The 20,382-nt window shown below is 38.6% G+C and overlaps 1 protein-coding gene across 2 annotated transcripts; it reads left to right on the top strand.

Moving 5' to 3' along the window:
• Positions 1-1,009: 1,009 nt before the first annotated feature.
• LOC129354988 (rho GTPase-activating protein 40) lies at positions 1,010-14,524 on the top strand. 2 transcript variants are annotated; one of them, XM_055024556.1, is made up of 15 exons: positions 1,010-1,439; positions 2,970-3,190; positions 4,583-4,803; positions 5,288-5,366; positions 5,782-5,930; positions 6,919-7,084; positions 7,345-7,436; positions 7,692-7,769; positions 8,471-8,630; positions 9,294-9,376; positions 9,990-10,196; positions 10,658-10,783; positions 10,914-11,065; positions 11,268-11,323; positions 11,762-14,524. In XM_055024556.1, the coding sequence occupies exons 1-15, from the start codon at positions 1,291-1,293 to the stop codon at positions 11,866-11,868; spliced, it is 2,046 nt and encodes a 681-aa protein (XP_054880531.1). In that variant the 5' UTR covers positions 1,010-1,290; the 3' UTR covers positions 11,869-14,524. The 2 variants fall into 2 exon arrangements, with proteins under 2 accessions (XP_054880531.1, XP_054880532.1); XM_055024557.1 differs by having other exon boundaries at positions 1,014-1,439; positions 5,785-5,930.
• The last annotated feature ends 5,858 nt before the right edge of the window (positions 14,525-20,382 follow it).

Below are 20,382 nucleotides of genomic sequence, written 5' to 3' on the forward strand. Positions count from 1 at the left end.
TATATGAAAACAAATAATATGTCTTTATCTGAGTTGGTAGGAATGCTTATCTGCTGAAAAGCTCATTTAGGGACAAGTGCTGCAAATTAGCTGTTGCTATAAGCACTATGATGCTTTTCTAATCAGTTTGTCTATGTTGATGTGTGTCTAGTACACCTAATTTAAATTAACCAAGTGGTGGGGTCATGTGCCTCTCACATTTCTGTTTTGAGGTTTAGAAGCTTAAATCTTTGTAAATCACAGATAACAGACCTGACTTTATCCGAGGTCTATGTCTCTGGAATATTTCTCCATGTTTTCAGTTTCCACTTTATAGGTATTTGTTTACAAATGTCATAAAATTTTGAGAATGAAAGATGTCTGTGAACGGACATCTTTCACAGACATGAAATAACATAACTAGTGAAAAATGGAAAATAACATAACTAGTGAAAAGTCAGCAGTTTGGTGATGTTACAGGGGACAGCAGCTTTCTCTCAGGCAATGTTGACAAACCCGTAGCACTTGTGGAACTTGAGAAACGTTTTCTTGCAAATGTACCTCTAACGGCTTCATAGTTGTTTACATACATAATGTGGACATTCTGCAACCATGGAGACATTTTTCTGTTTATTTAGTTTCAGGTATGAGATTGAGCAAGGATATTTGCATGAGATCATAGACTTAGTACATTGTGTGTCTGTCTGCATATAAGGTAACAATTTGATTCAACTCATACCATGGTTAGCTGTCACCCTTTAGGTATGTGGATTGTTAATGTTGATTAGACATTTCTCAATATAAGCTTTAAAATAATGAAAAGGTTTTTGCTAAGTCCTCTGACTTCATCTTTTGGTCTTTTTTGATAACTGATAACATAAAATAAAGCATTGAAAAGCTGTCACTGAGAAAGACTAAAAACCTTCTTGAAATGCCAAACATTAAGTCTGTCAGCTTTCATCCTTGTTTTGAGATAGTTTGTGGTCATTAGACTGAAACAAGGCTTGTCTTTGTTGTGCTCCAGTCACAGAGTTTATAGAGAGGCAGGTTGCAGATTCCAGTTTGAACCAGAGAGCGAACCAGAGAGGGCGTGTCTCCACTCAAAGTGGCAGGGGGAAGGGACAGGTGTGAATGTTTTCATAGTAGGAGGCTTGTCACTCGCCCTATTGCATTCCAGTCTGCATCTCTTCATACCATAAACCAAACCACTGGCAGATGCAGCTCGCTCTCACATGGTGACCAGTCCGCGACTCTGGATAAAACTAGATTTTGTACAGATTGTAATTCCTGGATTGCTTTGACCGTGTGGATATGAGAGGCACAGAGGAGGTAGTGCTGAGCAGAATGGAACCCAAGATGCAGTTTTCACACAGCAGGTTAAATCGTTTCAAGCTCGGGCTAAATCATGACATGAGGGGGAAAAAGCGCACGAAGAAGACAAGCAGCAAAAAAAAAGCCAGGTGGGTGTTCTAAGGAAAGTTATTTCCGGAGAATGTTAGGCTAAATTTATACATGTGTTTGGTTTGGTGAATCTCTGTTATGTAAGCGAAGTTGCATAGATGATAGCTGGGAAGATGTGTCATGAAGCAAAAGCAGTGCAACATGAGAAGAAAGCCCAGCTGTAACGTTCAAAATTTTAATTGTGTACTTTGTTTCATCCAGTCATTTACTTAAATAAATGACAAGTTGTTTTTACATAATGGCTTCAGAGGTCATCCGAGAAATATTATGATCCAGGTGTTAGAACTAAAACTTCTTTGGCGTTGGGGGAGGTTATTATTTTTATGTCTGAGTTTTTTTGCGCATTCGTCTTTCTTTTATATACCAGGAAATATACTCTGTTACCTTAACTATTGAAGGAATCAAGTTGAGAAAACACTCAACTTTTAAATCTAGATTTAATTTTGGATTATAATTACTTATGATTATGTGTCTAACAATTTAATCATGCAAGCATGCATGTTATTTAAGTGTAAAGAATGTGACTGTGTTTCTGCTGGTCATCTTTACTTATTGTAAAGAGAACAATAGTGTCTAAAAATAGCATAAAAATTAACTGAATGACTATTATTCAGTGACTTATTTTTAAAAAAGTTGAAGTTATGAACATAATGTAGAAATATTTATTAATAGATAAAAAGATACATTTTCCTTTCACTTAAATCATTTTAATGCTATGATTTTTGATTAATTTAACAATCATAGCATTACAAAATTAATAATTCTTGAAATAATTACTTAAATCCATTAGCTAGGTCAGTGTAATTGCTACAAATCCGGTTCATGAAAACTGCATAATTTTTGCACTGACTTTAAATGTTACTTAAACAAAACCTCAGTTATTTTTATCTACTTGTATTCAATGATTCTTTTTATATTTAAATAGATGTGATCAGATTGAATTGTGTGGCTTTATTGTGATAGTTATGACTAAAATTTCTCTTTGACTGAAAAAGTAAAAATCTGCTAATTGCTGATTCTGTGTCTAATCAGGAGGTCACATTTTAATGCCTGGGAGTTTGCACCATTGCTGGAGAGCTGCTTTTGAAAACACCCTTACTTTAGCAGCGCATTTGTTAAAACAAAAACCTTTTAAACAAATTATGTGTCTACAAATCCTACTTACAGATTTCAGCTTATATTATTAGAGTTTCTGTTGTGGGGAAATCTGGGTGTAAGATGGAAGGGTGTGACCTTCCATTTCATGTTGTTACAGTGACATCTAGTGGATTTTTGTGGTACTTTTTCCCCAAGCCACATTTTGCAAGAACAATAGAGATCCCCCTTTGTGTCCGCTCTCGCCATCTCTCTCCTCCCGCCGCTCCTACCTTTTGTCTCTCCATCTTTCTGGTCTCTCCAGGCTAATCCATCTTCTCTTCTCCGCCTCTATCTCTTCCATTTTTTTTGTGGTTTTATGTGCCTTAGCGTCTCAGCTCATTTGTTTGCATGCATGCGTGTGACTTCTTTACGTGTGTGTATGTCTGCACCAGAGATCCCAGCCCCACCGAGATGAGCGTGGAGCCCTGGGCCAGCCCGCAGGACCAGGCAGCCGCTGAGCACACTGGCAGCAAAAACTCACCAGCAGCACAAGAGCAGGAACAGCCGGATAAATTGTGCCTGGAATCGTTCTGGAGCGAGGTTGAGACCATCCGACAGGGGTGTGGCGAGGCGGATCTCGACCCCACCAGGAGAGACTCCAGACAGTCAGAAGGTAATGACTGTGATTCTGCTGCAGTCTCCTTAAGAATGGAGAGGAAGAGGAGAAGCAGGATATATTTTTTTTATTTGTCAGCATTGTAACAAAATAGTCTTTCTGAGATCCTCTGAGCATCCATGTTGTGCATTTACCATGGCAACGTAACAGGATGTTTGGCTCATATCAGTGATGAACACTATCAAACACACTGAAGAAAAAGAGCATTCAAGCAGAAGACAAATGGCCAGTCACAAATGCTGTTTTAATTAATGTAAATTTATATTATCTATTCAAACGATTAGACCCATTTTTTGGCTTTCAATTTTTTCTTTTCATGTTTTTACTGATTACTACTAAGTTAACTTACTGCACAAAAACACTCAGTATTTTAACTGAGGTCAAACTACTTTGTATAGACTGAATTTAGACAACTTCCTATTTACATATTACTAGTTTCAAAGAATCGCTGAACAGTTTAATACCAGACTCTTAAATTATTTTGCAAAAAGACAAACTGTTTATTCTCATTATTTGGAGACATTTTACATATTGTTCACATGATGTGTACTTGTAAGTAGGCACAGGCCAGTTACCTGTTTACCAAGATTTGAATTTAAATTGATTAATTTCAGTTAACTTATAAAGCTCAAAAGTATAATGCAAACCAGCAAAATAAGGTGTATAAAGCTAATTGATCAAGTTGTCTGTGGAGCTTTTGACATTATGCTGTTGCATAATGGGTGCTCATTTAAACAGTTACATTTTCAAAAGGACTAACATTTTTATGCTGTTTCAGTAGTTTTAAATGCTTTTAGAACGAGGTGCTGGAAACACTTTGCTCATACTTACAAGACATTTGGCAGTTTATCTGTATTTTGCTTTCCCAAACATAGACATGTCCTGGTTTAGAAACAATCGAAGTGCCATCGATCACTCCTATTGAGATGTAAGCCACCAACTGGAGGTTGTGTAGCCAAGCAGAGTCAACTAATTAACCAGCTAATATTGGCTTGCTTTATTTATGTTACTCTTTAAAGAGCAAAATGACAGAAAGGTGTAATTTTCTGTCAGTAAGTGTAATTCTTTTGTACAGTAAGTGTGTTTATTTGAAAACGAATACTACTTTTAGCAGGAGTTTGTACTATATTTTTGCTTAACTCCAAAATTAGTTTTAGATAACATTATCACAATAGTTAGAATAAGTATGTTGTTTCATACTTATTAAAATAATGTATGCAAATAATAGTTGCATGTCTGTTTTAAATAATAACAGTTAAATTGTTTTCTGGGATCTCATACTGTACAGTGAATAATGTCCTTCATTCTCAAACATTATTCATCCTCCTCATATCCATTTCTTTTGGAATGTATTTACATCGCCATGCCTTCTTTGTCTCTGTGTCTTAGAGGGGGAACAGGAGGAGCAGTGGCTGGCCGATGCTGGCTTATCGACCCTTATCAGCGAGGACAGTGAGGATGTAGACAAGGCCGTGCTGCTCTCCACTCTGACCCGGACGCAGGCAGAAGCTGTTCAGCGTCGCCTGGATTCCTACACCTTATCCCGCCGCAAAAAGAACAAGCTGCCGCCCAGAGACGTTCGGGACATCTTCAGCTCCCCCATTGCTCAGGTAACAACTCAGAGAGCATTGAATAAGTGGAGCACTTATTCTGTGCTCCACATCAAAACACTCACACTGATGTCTATGTTCAGTGTTACTATGAGAAGTGTGATATCAAATGGCACAAGAAAACCTGTTTGTGTCAGAGGCAGTAACACAAAAACAAGCTGAAAAGAAATTGTGCATCTAATTTTATCATTAATTGTGAAGCATCAGAGACTTTTTATTCCAGTGTTTTGTTCTGTACACCAAGACTGACCTATAACAATGAAGGCAAATCGCATGTAAAGGCCACTCTTTGTCCTCTCGGCTCTCTGTTCAACAGAGGGGACAGGAACAAGGTTCCTCAGATCATTATCAGTGCTTTATCAAAGGAAACACCCTGTATTCCTGTGTGCATTTACTTCCCTGCAGCAAACCAAGTAATACAGAGTTGATATTTAAAACTGTGGATGAAGGCTTTTTGTAGTAAGTCAAATCTCTGTCCTTCCAGGCACTGCTGCCAGAGTCTCAGAACAGCAAAGACCTTCCTCAGAAAAGTATGGCATCAGTTGCCAAAATGCCTTTCTCAGGTAAGAACAATTATAATCAGTTGAAGGGGAGAAAATAAGATGTATAGTCCATTCAAAAGGATATACTACCATGCAGATGTCTTACAAATTATTTAGAGCTTCCTGAAACATTTCAGTGAACTTAAGGTCTTCTGATTTTACTGGTTCAGATTAATCTATGTTTAACCTTTCAAGGTTTTGTGCCCCTGTGATGGGAAAAAATACTTTAATTATTATACAATCAATTTACTATAAAAAATGACTGACATGTAGTTCATACTTCCATATCTTCTACACTTTGTTGTTTTTGTATGATAAATTTTCCTTCCTTGTACATCCTTGTATCGCACATGCAATCTGGGTATTTTTCCTTGAAGACATTACTGCAGCAGACTTCCTTCACTAAAATAATAAACCAACATGTTTGTGTGTTTAGCAGTGACACCAGAGCATCAGCGGGCTGCCCCTAAGGAGGAATTCCTCATCACTGACATTGCTTACTGTGAACAAGCCGTGATTTTCATCAAACAGGCCAATTTTCCACTGAACAACATCCCATACAGGAAAGAAGACGGCACACTGCCTGTGAGCTTGCTTTTCATTTTCTTTGTGATCCTTCGTTTTGTTTGTTTTAAGGAAGTCTTTTTAACATATAATTTCCATCTGGAAAGTTTACCTGCTCCAATTAAATGAAAAACAAATACTTTAAAGTAAAACGTCAACTGGAAACCATGACAAGTACTAATGGCTTTTAGCCAGGCTGAGACCTGTGTTTTTAAAGAAACTGTTTAAAAAGTAATAAACTTTAGCACATTATGCCATTATGTACTACTGCACTGTTTTCACTGGCTCGTTTTAAAATCATTAAAAAACTAAATGTATAACACCAGAATGGGACTTTTAAACCAAGTTTGTGCAAATTGATTTAATGTATTAAGTGTATGTCTGAGCTTTTTTAAGTTAATGTTTGGTTGGGAGAGCTATTATTTTTGTGTTTAGTGTTAATGTATTAACATTTAAAAATTTTAACTCAGTCAGAATGTTTACTATGTCTCAGTCAAAAACCTATGGTTTAAGATTTGTATGTTTTTGTTTACTTCAAAATCTATTTGTGTCTGTTTAGCTAAACTACAACTCACTAGTCGCTACTAAATGTATTGAAGAATTGTATTTATTTTTATAGAAATTCCTCTGGGCCACATTCCCAGCCTGGATAAATGGGATTTTGAATTATAAAGGGTTTAAAATCTTATGCAAATTTGACAATAATATTCACAAATATTGCTGCAAGTTATTTTTAATCCACCCCAGTCAGGATTAGATAATGAGGTTAAGATCTTAAGATATTAGCGGAAAACAAAGGCAGAGTAGTTGCGTCAGAGTCCAGCGGATATTTATGTTTTTCTATTTCAGGCTAAATAGATTTCCTCTGAGACCGAGTTATGGGCATTGATTAACTGATGGTGTTTAATATAACTGGATTCCTATCTTTTTGTAATTTTTTATGCACTATTTTGCTTTCTCTGTCTCAATTTTTATTTTTCTTACTTTGCGGCCACTTTCATGTCTGTAGCGGGTGATCTGTCCTAAGTGCCGCCTTGGAGTAACTCGTATTCAAGATCTCTCCCACGCTGACATGAAGAAGGTTCGTCAGTTGGCTCTTATCGACATGACGGCGCTCTGCGACCTTTTGGAACTAGAGGTTAAAAGGCACAAAACTGGAAAAAGGAAAATCGCAGGTATGACAGCTCTGCTGAATTAAATGCTCACAAGAAACCAGCATCAAACCTGGCATTATAGATAGGTTTTATCCTCTCTTTGTTTAAAGATAAACTCTTTGTGTTTTTAGTTAGAAATGTGTTTACTTTTAGTAAAGATACCTACTAAATATGAAAAGTAATAATATATAAGAAAAGAGCCAGCTCTTTCTTTTCTTCTGCTGCTGTGGACTAAGGTTTTTTTGTGCGAACCTCATGGTTGATGTTTCAATCTGTTACAGAGAGCACACTGTTTGGGGTACCGCTGGCCACGCTGCTGGAAACTGATCAGAAAATTAGACCAAACACCTCAATTCCTCTCTTCCTGCACACGGTACATGTCTGTTTACTGTTTATTCATAACTCTGCTTTTCCCTTTGTTGCTTTGTAAATGAATAATTTTTGGAATCAATTTGCCTCTACTGGCACACAAATGAACCAGAAAACTTTAAAAATCAGAGTGTTCTCTGAGCATTTAGTGGTTTGGCCACACCCTGTTTGTAGAGGCAGTTACTGACTCTAACCAGCAGAGGTGAGCAGGAGATTCACAAAAGTTGATGTCTGGTTCTGCTGATGTTTTTTTGTGCAGCTGCTGTCGTTTCTGGAAAAGAAAGGAGTCGATTCAGAGGGGATCCTGCGGGTTCCAGGATCTCAATCTAGGATAAAGGTAAAATGTTCTCATTTGAAGTGACCCTCATGGTTGTCAGAATACTGATTACTTCTATGAAATGTCAATAATGCTTGAATGTCAATTGGTTTTTCAAAGATTAACTACATTTGACATTTACCATAATAGGGCCCAGTAAGACAGAATCAATTATACTTTTTTTTCGCAGCTGCAGCAAAGTGGCCCTTTGCCATCCTGTACTTATTTTCTCTATTATAATACAGCAGTTAAATGAGACCAGCCACCAGAGGGCGATAGTTAGCACTAAATCAATGAAAGACTGATAACCTGAAAGTGGATTTGCAAACAATGCTGTCTTTGATACATTTATTAATTATGCAATTTTTTATTTGTACTACACATCATTGACTATACTCAATATCTGATATTGTCCCTGTTTGAAGACTACTCTTTATGAAGCTTCAAAACTACATAAAAATAATGTGTTATTCCAGTTAACTAAAGTCGTTGCCATTTTAGAAGAGTTTTCAAAACTAGATATTAAAAAATAGTTTTTATAGAACATTATAAGAAAAATCAAATAAGACCGTAAACTTTCTTTCTATTTCAAGCAATTAAACCAAAAACAGCAAAAGCACAGACTGATTTGCAAGACATAACTTAACCTACTTTACCTACACTTCTCTGTTTATTTTCATATTTCATGTGTTTATGATGCTGATATCACTCGCTGTCTGCAGCTGCTACAGCAGAATCTGGAGGCCAATTTTTACAAAAGCCGTTTCGTTTGGGATGAAGTGAGTCCAAATGATGCTGCTGCCCTCTTGAAGAAGTTCATCCGAGAGCTTCCTGACCCGCTGCTCACTGCAGAATACCTCAACACCTTCAGCGCCGTCAGAGGTCAGGAGATCTTACTATGTCTGTTGTATATTTATAATTCCTGTTATGTTCCTTTTAAGACCATGAACAGTACCAGAAAAAGTAAACACTTGACATTTTATTTGATAGTGTCTCATATGTTACTGTATAATGTAATGATATGCAATATTTCTTTTCACTTACCTGCATAATAATCTGATGGCCACATTTCCTGACTTCTGGTCTGGGTTTTTGTAATCATTTGCGTCTCCTTTATTGTGATGGCTATCCTTTGTAGTCCTTATCTTTTCTGTTTCAGCTTAGAAATCAATCTTAAGATGAACAAGTCGATATCTTTAAAATACATCCAGTTCCCCACAAATACAAAAATGCACAGCATCTTCAAAATTCAGCTTTTTTAACTTTAATAAAAAAACACAAATTAATATTAATTTCATCTGACTGATGGCAGCAGAGCTGTGGTTTGTAAGCAGGATCAGTGCAAGTGATAAATGACTTGTGACCACAGAGACATAAGCTAACAATCCTAATGGCTGCCGGTCACAATGCCATTAATCTCTGGACATCCCATTACTCTTAGTCAAACACAGAGGAAATGAGCAGTGTGTGTGTGTGTGTGTGTGTGTGTGTGCGTGTGTGTGTGTGTGTGTTCTGTCTTTCTTAACGTGTTGTTTTGTTCTCCAGACATCACAGAACTGAGGCAGAAACTGCACATGTTGAACCTGCTCATCCTGCTGCTCCCTGAGCCCAACAGGAGCACACTGAAGGTAAACGCATCACAACTCCTGAAGACTTTGATTGATGACTTCACAAAGAAAAACGCATAATATTTGTTCATTCAAGTGTCGTTCTTTTGAGATATTAGTTTGGTGCTGTCATAACATCTCCAGACCTACCCTCCTTTTTACATTTAATAACTTGTAAAGTTCCTAATTTGAACGTAGCGTTTGCAGCAATAGTAGAGTGTCTGTAGGGAGTAAAACGGTCTCAATTTTCCTTATAGGCAATGACCGCAATGTGAACTTTTAACAGTAAATAGGAAGTATGCTGGCTGTAACCCACTGCAGTGTTTTTGAGAGAAACACGACCTATTTAATCAAAGCATGTTTCATAATGCTCTACTCTGTTATGTAATGTTCTACATCTGTCATGATCAGTTTTTACTAATCCAGCTGTGCAGTCAATTCTCCGTATAGCAAATGAGAGGAGCACAAATGCACCTGCCCCAACCACTTCAACTCTGCTTGAAGCAGCTGAAAATAACTTATGCCTTAACAAACCAGTTTAGCAGAGTTGATAGGATTCCTTCTCCGAAACAGTTCACTATAACATCATCCCTGCCTTATTTAATTGGGCTCATTTATGTTTCGTTTCTGTCAGGCCCTGCTGGAGTTCCTCAGTAAGGTGGTCAACAGAGAGAAGAAGAACAGGATGAACCTGTGGGCCGTGGCCACCATCATGGCTCCCAACCTCTTCCTCCATAAGGCCGTCCCGAGCCGACTGACAGATGGGGCAGAGAAAGGACAGGCGGAGAAAGCAGCTGATGTGATGAGGCTTCTCATCCGTTACCAAGACCTCCTCTGGACAGTAAGAAGAATTATTTACATTAGCCATGACACACCGGTTGTCCAGTGTGATCGTTATTGACAAGCTTTACACTGCCTTCCATCTGCTGCAGAAACAGATTTCTGTTAATATGTAGGATATTCCTAGTTATATAAAAGTGAAATAAAAGGCCTAATATAAACAAAACAAAAATCTCAAGAATTGTAAGCTTTCAAACAGCTTGTAGCATTACAAACTATGCTATCACAAACTGCTGGTGTGAAACCTACCTCAGAGTAGAAATGTGGTGTCATCTGCATAAAGAAGCACTTTGTCTGTAGATTTGTTCTCTACATTGTTGTTAGTAAAAGTGGAAAATAAAACGGATCCTTGGATTAAGCCTAGGTGGACTTCTTTTAAAATGTAGATAAAGTATTTGTAATCTTCATACAGTGTTTATATGTAAGAATTCATGCTGATTAATGTTTCCCTTCTCTCTTCAGGTCCCTAACTTCCTCATGAGCCAAGTACGTCGGCTAAATGAGAACAGCAACCGTCGCTATCAGTTCAAGAACCTGCTGAGAAAGATTCAGCCGGACAGCAGAGAAAAACCAGAGAAAAACTCAGAGGTGAGCTTGTTCAGCAGCTCTGAAATGAAAACATTTCATTGGTTAAACAATGAAAACATTGTTTAACCATCTGAATCCCTTACATTTTTGGTTGTTCCATCCAAGGTAAATATTTGTTTCTGTTCTTTAGCCACGTCGTACTATAAAGATCCAGGTGGGAGATCTGGTGAACGGCACGATGGAGTTCCAACTCAACATTAACTGCAGAACCTCGGACCTGCTCGCCCAGTTTTACCGCCAGTTCCTCCGCAGCCCAGAAAATGGAAAGGGGAAAATGCGCAGGTATGAAACTTATTCAGATTTTAAATTACACTCTCAAGTCATCGAGCTCTGAAACATGTTATAGAATCTAAATCTTCCTGTTAAGATTTAGATTGTTTTTGTGTCTTGTGCTCAGTCATCATCGTGTCTGCCACCTAATGTTTTCTGCAAGAGTTAACTTGTATGCATTATATAAGTTTACATAATTGTTTTCTGTTAACAGAAACGGCTCAGTGGGATACCCAGACTGCGCCCTGTATGAAGTAGGAGGGAATATTGGTGAGTTGTTTTTTTTTTTTTCGTTTTCTCAGATTAAGAGTAACACTGACATTTGTGTGTCTTTCTGCTCACTGAGCTGATGAGAGTTACAAGGTGAATTGTTCAGGAGATAAAGAGACATGAAGTGTGCATCTGCAGTCATCAAAGCGGATACATGCTTATCGGCATGTCTGTGCATTTCCATCAGTGTTACCTGTGCAACAGAGAATTTTTTGATAATTTTATTGCATCAGAAAAATCTTTAAATTGAATAGTTGGACTCGCATGAAAGAAAAAAATAAGATTAGGGTTTTTTTGTTGCTGAAGATTTTAGATCTATACTCTATAATAAATAAAAAATTACTTTTTTCCATAGTAATGATGATGATCAGGTGTCTGCAAATTCAGTCAGCTATGAAATTCTAATTTGTGGTAAGTGAAGTTTGTGTTTATCTGCAGGAGAGCACTGTTTGGACATCGACACGCATCTCCTGGATCTATACAACAGTAACCCTGGAGGAGAATGGGTCATCAAAACGAAACCCAACGGAGGCAGAGGGCAGTGACACGGAGCCTGCTGGACAACTGATGGACAGATCGAGGAACAGATTTCAGAGGAGAGATGAAGACCTCTTCTTAAAAGCTCCTCACAGCTCCTGTTCTTCCTCTGAGCAACAAGCAGGAAGGGGGACAGATGGAGCCGACAGAAGCATTTCTCTGCCTGGAGCAGAGTTGAGAAATTCTGATCAGTGCTTTTTGTTTCCATCTCTGCCTTTCACTTCACTGTGTTCCGTCTTCTCCTCCTCCTTCCTCTCTTTGGATGATCATTTCATTGGTTGCTGCACCCCTGCAAGCAAAGAGCTGCTAACATGACTCATTACTTCAAGCGGAGAACCTGCTGCACAGAAAACAAAACGGAACAGCAAAGAGACAGAGGGAGCAGCCGGACAGTTGGCGGTGACGTGTTTTCTCCGAAGCTGTCGTCTCCAGCTACAATCGAACAGATGGGGATGCAGAGAACCTCTGGCTATCCTGAGCCCTCCATTCGCCTCAACTTCACCTCATGCCAGCTTCTGCTCCACATACACGTTTTTGTGGCTTTACTCCAAAGGAAATACAAGGATATAGGGGTTTTATGTATATATTTTAAACAACTACCCAAGATGTGTTAGTATTTAGTTTAGGTGAATATTTTAAAGAAAAGCAGAACAAAAAAAACAAAAACATAATGCCTTTATTACTAGAGATGCACCAATATTTAAGTCTGAGATCTAAATCTGAGAATTTTTTTTTCAGTCAGCTATTATTGAAGGGGAGCTATTATTTCCCCTCCATTTCATTTAATGCATAAAACTAAGAACTTCTCCTATTTTTCATCTGTGAATGTGTTAATCAACAGCAAAACTGTTCATGTTCCTTTTTGAGTTTATAGAATGAAAATCATACATGGAAGAGGAGACATGTTTTTATGCTTAAATGAAGATGATCTTGTCATTCCTTCATTTTGTCAGTTTCAGTGTCTCTGTAAAAGAACCTGCCACACATTTTTCTCTTTAATGTGATATATGGAAATACAATATTGAAAATGTTTCAAATTGAAATCGGTAGATCAGATATTAGAGAAAAAAATTTAACCCTCTCCAGGCAGGTGTTGCAGATTTGCAACAACTTAGCCAGTCTTTGCAAGTAATTTGAGCCTGAGAGGTTTAAATTGGTTTTGGCCAGGAAAAGTCTGACTGGTATTAACTGACTTTATTGTTCTGCTCCTGCAAAAAGGCAATAATAATTCAGAACATGTCAGAGACAGTATTGCCTGTCGTTGTTCATGATTTAGAAACAGAAAACCCCTGTGTCTTTATTTCCTCATGCCAAGCAGAATGAGAAAATGCTAAAGATGGAGGGCAGAAGAAGAAAACTATGAAATGCTCTTAAGAATCATCCAGATCAATTAGTTAATTAGCCTCATCGATCACTTGTGTTTCTCGGCTCCTTTTTTGATCTGTGGCATTCAAAGAGAGGAACTGACTGAACTGTCACCTTTTATGCATGAAGCTGGCTCAGCTTTGGACCTGAAAATGATTTTGCCTCGTCGATGTGTTTGGTGACAAATTTTGCACCTCAAAAGGGAGTTAAGGACACACTGAAGCTGGTCTTCATTTGTCATTTCTAGCTACATGAATGAAGGAAAATGGTGCCGAAGTGACTCTTAAGGCACACTGACACTATTACTACTATTATTATTATTATTATTAATATTTATATGATTGTAATACAGTTGTTGCTTCATTGTGAGTATTGTGTTAGATAGACATACTTGAGGAAAGCTGGCCCAGACTCAGTGTGGGATCTGTCATACTTTTGAAACCAATCTCTTTAAAGCTGTAATTTGAATGCTGTTTGTGTAAATATGCACACTGTGCCGTGATGAGAAGCAGGACTGTTGCTTCTTGAAGCTTTTCCAAACACACACAAGCAGCAGATGAATGTTTTAACATTTTGTGCCGATCGTCAGAAGGTAATTGTTATTGCAGCCGGAGCCATGTTGTGGCTCCGCGGCCATTTTGTATGGGGGGAGTGTCTCTCAGGCTGCACTCGATAAACGTGGTGGTGACAGCGGGCCTCTGCACCAAAATCCATCAACGCCCTCTGCTCCATCTCTGTCAGCTCCCCATAATGGACCATAATGACGGCATCAGAAACGCACGGAGGAATCGCATCTCTCTGATAAAGCAGAGGGTAATAAATGGGTGTTATAAATTCTTCCCCCAACATAGACTCAACGACAGCACTCTGTTTGTGTGTGTATACATGTGTGTGTGATGGGCTTCATTTCACATGTCCAACGGACCAGTCGCTGGTTCCGCCCAGGCACAGTTTGTCGCTTCGGCACAAAGCGAACTGATGGGACGGCCTTCTGCTGAACGGCATGGACAAACCACAAAGTGGTGTCACCTCTTCTCAGAACAGGAAACTCTTTTTGTCTTTGTATATACATGAATGTGTGTGTGTGAAAGAAGCTCTGAGACAGTATTACGAGCAGAAAATTGAATGAACTTCTTGCCGATTTCTGGTGTAAAGCCAAGACGTCAGACAAGACGTCTGAATGTATATTTAAGCTCTTGTTTTTAACTTGTCTGTGAAAATACTTTTCTGTAGAAAGAAAAACTTTTGAAAACTGTTCGATTTTTGGCAATAAATGTGAGCCTAATGCTGTGCTAAACATGATTTATTTTTTCATTATGAGCGAAAGGGTATGGTGAGAAGATGATATCAGTAAAAACCTCATTCATCAACCAGAGTTGCAAGCAGAAAAACGTGGATGTGTGAAAACGAAGAAGATTTAGAGTGAAGTATTGGTTTATTCTTCTTCTCTAATCAATAGAGAAATTAACCTTGTAATGTGTTTGCGGGTGGAGCGGCCAGAGCTGCTCAGGTCTCTGATTAATCATCAGGAGCACTCCTGGAAAAAGAACATTTGTGACTAACTGCTTCATCAACTTTGATTATTCAAGGTCTCAGGCTGTCCATGCATGAACCAGCAAGACAAAAGAGCCAAAAATGATTTCATCATTCAGCTTTATCCTTACAAAGGCTGATCTCTGACACAGTTTCAGTGTTGTTGTAAGTTTTGCATATTAAATAAACAATATCTTTAGGCGTTTATTTTACAGATGTGTTCATGTTCTCCCGGCTTGTATGCTGCATTCTTTCTTTTTGTTTTACTGAAAGCAAACCAAATTGCATCCATCCTCAGCAGCCAGCCTGCCAGACGCAGCCCCCTTCGGCCCGCTGCAGATTTAAATTACTGTAATCAGTGGATGAATAGCAATCAGCAGCCTTGTATGAACTGCTGGCAGAACGCCTGACCCCCGGCTCCCTCCACCAATCAGAGAGCAGTATCCCATTCATAGCCGTCACCACGTGTGCCGAGAGCTTCACCACTTGCGTACCTCACATGTGACGGAGAAAGCTCTTCTTCTCTGTCTTTTTGTATTGTTGCTGACCGGATTGATGGGGGATAACGTTTTGAGAAGAAGCCTCTTCCTGTGGTGGCAGACTGCCGTCTCTGAGGAAAAGAGTTAAAAATAAAGATTTTATAGTTTCCTTCTCCAATTTTTGAATGTTTCTATTAATCTGTTATGAAGGATAAAATGTTAATTGGTGTTTAGATTCTATGGGTTTTTTTCTCTAATATTAAGTTTTTCCTGTTGCTCAGAATGCCATTAGGGGGTTGGATGATCACATGGGCAAGTCTTAAATAAAAAGGTTTTTATTGCATTTGTTTCATGTGCGGTAGGTGAGGAGTTCTCATGTGTTGGCATTAGAGTGAGCAAGTTACCAGGCCAGGCTGCACACTGGTTCCTCCTCCCACATCGGGGAGGATTTTTCTGGTTAATATTTCTAGGCTTTAGGAGGCAAACAGTGATTTCAATCAAACTAGCAAGAACCACTTCAGTGCTATGTTGAGCAATGTGCAAACAGGAAATTTCAAGAAATCTTCATAGATGGTATCATTATCTGTTCATGCTCACCTTTTCTCCTCCTCCATGAGGAGGAGAAAAGGTAGAGTTGGTTGTTGTGATATGCGTGTTCAGTGCCGTTTTGGGTCTAGCTGGAATATTTGAATTGGAGGACGCTCTGAAGAAGGCAAAATAACACTGCAAACAAGATCAGAGTGCAGTCCCACTCAAATCATTTAAAACAGGCACCATATCATAAACAAGGAGGTGCAAACTCCCCAGAGAATCCACATGCATGAAAGCATTTCAGAACTTAGTCAATACACATCCAAAAAGAGAGGGATGCTTTTTTATTTATCCTCTGAATGTATGTGCCCCTTCCTAATGCCACTCTGGGCATTTGCCAAAAACCTGCACTTCTGAATATGAAATTTGATCGTATTAAAATCAGACAGAACAGCAGCAGTGGCTTGTTTTAAACAAAAATGTATTTAGCACAACTCACCACAGGCCTTGCAAAATGTTGTTTTATATTTAAATTCTGAATTTGAAAAGAATTAAGATTTAACCCACATCTGGGTGAATGAAGTGGCCAACTTTAGCCAATGACAGATAAAGGAAGATAATCTTGGATGGGGCAGAAGTGGGTGACGGTGCCTCAGTCTCGTGACGCCTTCCCTCCCTGACAGAACCAGTCTCTCTTTCTTACCCCCTGCCTCCGCCCGACTCCCACCCGCGTTCTCCTCCCTGCCAGGGGTGGATCCCAGCGTTTATCTCCACCATCCAGCCCCAGTGTCTCCTAGCAACAGAACATGGATCATTTAGCTGCTCCAGCATCCCTCGTTTTATCCAGCCAGTTCAAACATGCAATACGCCAACTGCCTTTCATCCACGTTTTGTGCTTTTATTTCCCGTAAATTCTCCTCTGGGTCTGTTCTGTTGGTGTTTTTCTTCTCCTACTTGTCTCCCAGGCAGGCCTGCGGCCCTCAAAGCATATCAGTGCCGCACTTGAGGGCAGATAGACAGCCAGGAGAGGCTTTTCTGTCAGGATGCGTCTCTCCAGGAACCAGCAGGTGCACACACACATACACACGTGCGCACACACACGCACACAATCAATGGGGAAAGACATGACTTGGGCCTCAGTCTGAAAGGCCCTCGCAGAATCAATTAGCATTGAGATTAATGAAGCGCGTAATGAAGAGAGTGCTATCGCTCCTGCAGACAGGCAGAGAGATGATTGTGAATCTGCGTGAGGAAGACACACGCTGAAAAGGAACATCAAAGATATTCAAATAGCCACTTTGGCCTTTATGTTTTGCAAGAAAAGACCCAAATCAAAAGCAGCACAGTTTTAAATAAACCTGCAATGTGTATGTAGTTTAATATATTCACATTTACATATAAAAAGTGTCATTTAATAAAACACATAATTAAAGATAAAATGATTGCGTGGAAAAAGGTTGTTTTTATCTCTCGGTATCCATCAGTGCTAATATGCTGGAAGGAGATCGTTTCCGGAGCAGATAATCCTGAGTGAACCTGTCAAATAAATTTTGCATTTAGTTAAATCTGACCAAGAAGTAATAAATTTACATTTTTAACATAAAACCAGCAACTTCATCTGTCATTGTCTACAGTATAAACAAAAACTATTTGATGTAGCTGAAAATGCCTTTGTTGACTCCACATGCTCCATATTCTTAGAAATAACACCTACTGTCATTTTCAACAACATGACTGGAGACTAGAGGTGATCTTTTGAACTTTTGCTCCAAATTTAATATTTATTCCATTAGAAGTTTGAGGTTATGAGTCCAACATTTAGGAAATTGTTCTTTTAATATATATATATTATATATATATATATATATATATATATATATATATATATATATATATATATATATATATATATATATATATATATATATATATATATATATATATATATATATATATATATATATATTTACATATATATATATATATATATATATATATAATATATATATATAATACAGAAAGCTCCTCAAAATCTCTGCCTGCATCCTGGGTTTTACAGTATTTTGCAGTAATCACAAACACACACTCTGGTTCATGCTCACAAAGACAGATGCTCCACCCCCCCAAGTCTCACACACACAGACAAACATTCATAGTGACAGTCTGTCTCACGTCGAACTAATCTGACTAAGTCGGCACAAAGCGATGCCTTCACACTTCAAAAGAAGAATTGAATGGGTTATGTGTGTTTTTGCATGCCGGCGCATCATTCTGACACACGCACACACACATACACACACACACACACACCTTATCACTACGGCACAGTGACAATAGACAGCTTTTAGCTGGTGCAGCCTTTCTCTTTTCAAAAATGCCACAAACGGAAGGAGGAAGAGGAGGAGGAGGAAGAGGAGGGCTCAACATGACTCATGACTCTGGACCAATGCCCCCTTCTCCCCCCCAACACACACACACACACACAGTAAATGCATCAGTACTCTGACAGTCCAAAAACTTGATTACTCATCAAACACACCCACTCCAAACCCTCCAGTTTTATTTTGTTGTTGCTGTTTCTCTTCATTTTTATTGGAGATACTTTATTCAAAAATGAAAGGGAAAGACAAGAGAGAAAAAGCCATGAAAGAGCAAAAATAACAGTCGAAAGGAACAATGGGAGAGAAAAAAAAAAGCTGCAACTCTGTCTTTAAAATTTCCAAGTCTTTCTCCAACAAAATTCATGATCAAATCTCATGAACAACCACATCCCTTCCACACTCATCTCTTCATTGTGTCGGCTATCTCATCATCTACAACACGAGTGTAAAGAAACACACACAGTAACGCCCCCTTCTCCCCTGGGGGGGCTTTTCCTGACCACATCTTCAGGAGGTTGGGACAAGATGTGGCTGGACAGTAGCAGAGATGACGGCGCCGTGCCGGAGGTTAGAGTCTGTCTCAAATCTGTGTGTGAGTCATAGTGGAGGGAAACCCCACGGTTTGATGATGATGATGATGATAATGAGGATGATGATGAGGATGCAGTGGTCTTCATTCAGCTACACACAGGCTGGGACAGAAGACAGGAAAACGAGCAATCAGCTTTTGAGGTAAAGCAAACAAAAAAAAAAATAGGTCAAATAAATCATTTAGGTTTAATTAAGCACCAAAATGAAAATCACCTGTGACTGTATGCAAAAACTGACAAAACACGGGAATCACATCACTGACTGGCTTCTATTAGCAAACATTTGAAAGTGGAGTAGGAAATGCAAAATCATTTTTCGTATGTCGTTTTACAGCTTCGTTAAAATTGCAGAAAGCCCCCAAAAATTTGATGAAAATTCTTATCATTTCCCAGAGACCTATTAACTTTAAAGAGTAATATTTACCCTTCAGCTTAGATACATATTTCCAATGTTTTTGCAAGAAAATTCAAGTGGAGCTGAGGAGCTTAAGAAACATATATACTCTTGAAATGTCTTCAAAAAATATTTCAACAGGGAAGTTAAGAGAAAACTATTATCCTGCAGCTCTACCAAGTTATGGAGCTGATGGAGAGCAGCAGTGTCCAGGTATTCAGGTGAACATAATCAGCTGATTAATTATGTTATCACATTAAGAGGGCTGCAGATTTACTGACAGAATAAAACATCTATAAAATGTGTCAAAGTTTTGGGTTCTAGGATCATAAAATGTGACAAAGCTGGGAGTTGGAACAATTTTCACATTTAACTCAGTCATAAACTGAAGGGATGGTTTGTGTCAGACAAAATATTTTTTCTTTATTTGAATGACTATTAAGACTTCACATATGAGGATGCTGATGAACTTTTTTTTTACAGTCAAATAATGTGAGATGTTAAGAGAAGGTCAGTCTGATAGATCTCACTCTCAGTCCAGATGAGAGACATGAACATTGTTTTGAATCATTTCTACTATAAAGTCCCAGCGTAGTGACTGTGTGTGTGGTGCCTTTCTGTAAGAATCAAATTAACATCCTGCCTGGTCAACAACACGAGGATGTCCCATCAATAATATCCTCCTTTATGATGTCATCAATCATCTTTGCTATTGCAGTCTGTCAGTGATGGATTTAAATACACCTTGAGATGGTGGGAAAACTTGTTTGCCTCACAGTGAAAGAGGCGGCAGCATCTGAAGATAATTAGGAAGTAACAGCAGCTCTGCTCCATCAGAAACTGTCAGTGTTGCCTGCAGATTTAGAGGCTTGACAAAAAATGTAAAGCTTTTTCTGTGTTTTTGTTAAGACAGAGGCTTTTACCTGTCTCAACATTACGATCATCATGAGAAATCTTAAAATATGTTTTTCCATAAAAGTCTCCCATTGCTGCATTGCTAATACAGATCTGAGTTAACATGATGATGTCAAACTTACTGTGCTTTCTTGAACAGGTCAGGATGAGTCAACATTTATACTCAGATGTGAAAATACCTGCAAACAGATGTGCAATTATGCAACCAGATATTTGGAAAGCAGAAGCAGAACTTCTGGTACAACCAAAAGGAAGGCAGCAGCTGGATGTTGCTCCTCTGAGGGTCATTACTGATTTTTAAACCTTTGTAAGGACAGTATGTTGCCATTTAGAT

The sequence above is a fragment of the Poeciliopsis prolifica genome, unplaced genomic scaffold, assembly GCF_027474105.1.
Source record: "Poeciliopsis prolifica strain line A6 unplaced genomic scaffold, Auburn_PproV2 SCAFFOLD003, whole genome shotgun sequence".
Taxonomy (NCBI): Eukaryota; Metazoa; Chordata; class Actinopteri; order Cyprinodontiformes; family Poeciliidae; genus Poeciliopsis; species Poeciliopsis prolifica.

Excerpts from the sequence above, each read along its gene's own strand:
- LOC129354988 (XM_055024556.1), top strand. The coding sequence starts at position 1,291 with ATGAGAGGCACAGAGGAGGTAGTGCTGAGCAGAATGGAACCCAAGATG. Across the intron at positions 3,191-4,582 it reads AGACTCCAGACAGTCAGAAG|AGGGGGAACAGGAGGAGCAG; the intron begins GTAATGACTGTG and ends TCTGTGTCTTAG. Across the intron at positions 8,631-9,293 it reads CACCTTCAGCGCCGTCAGAG|ACATCACAGAACTGAGGCAG; the intron begins GTCAGGAGATCT and ends TTTGTTCTCCAG.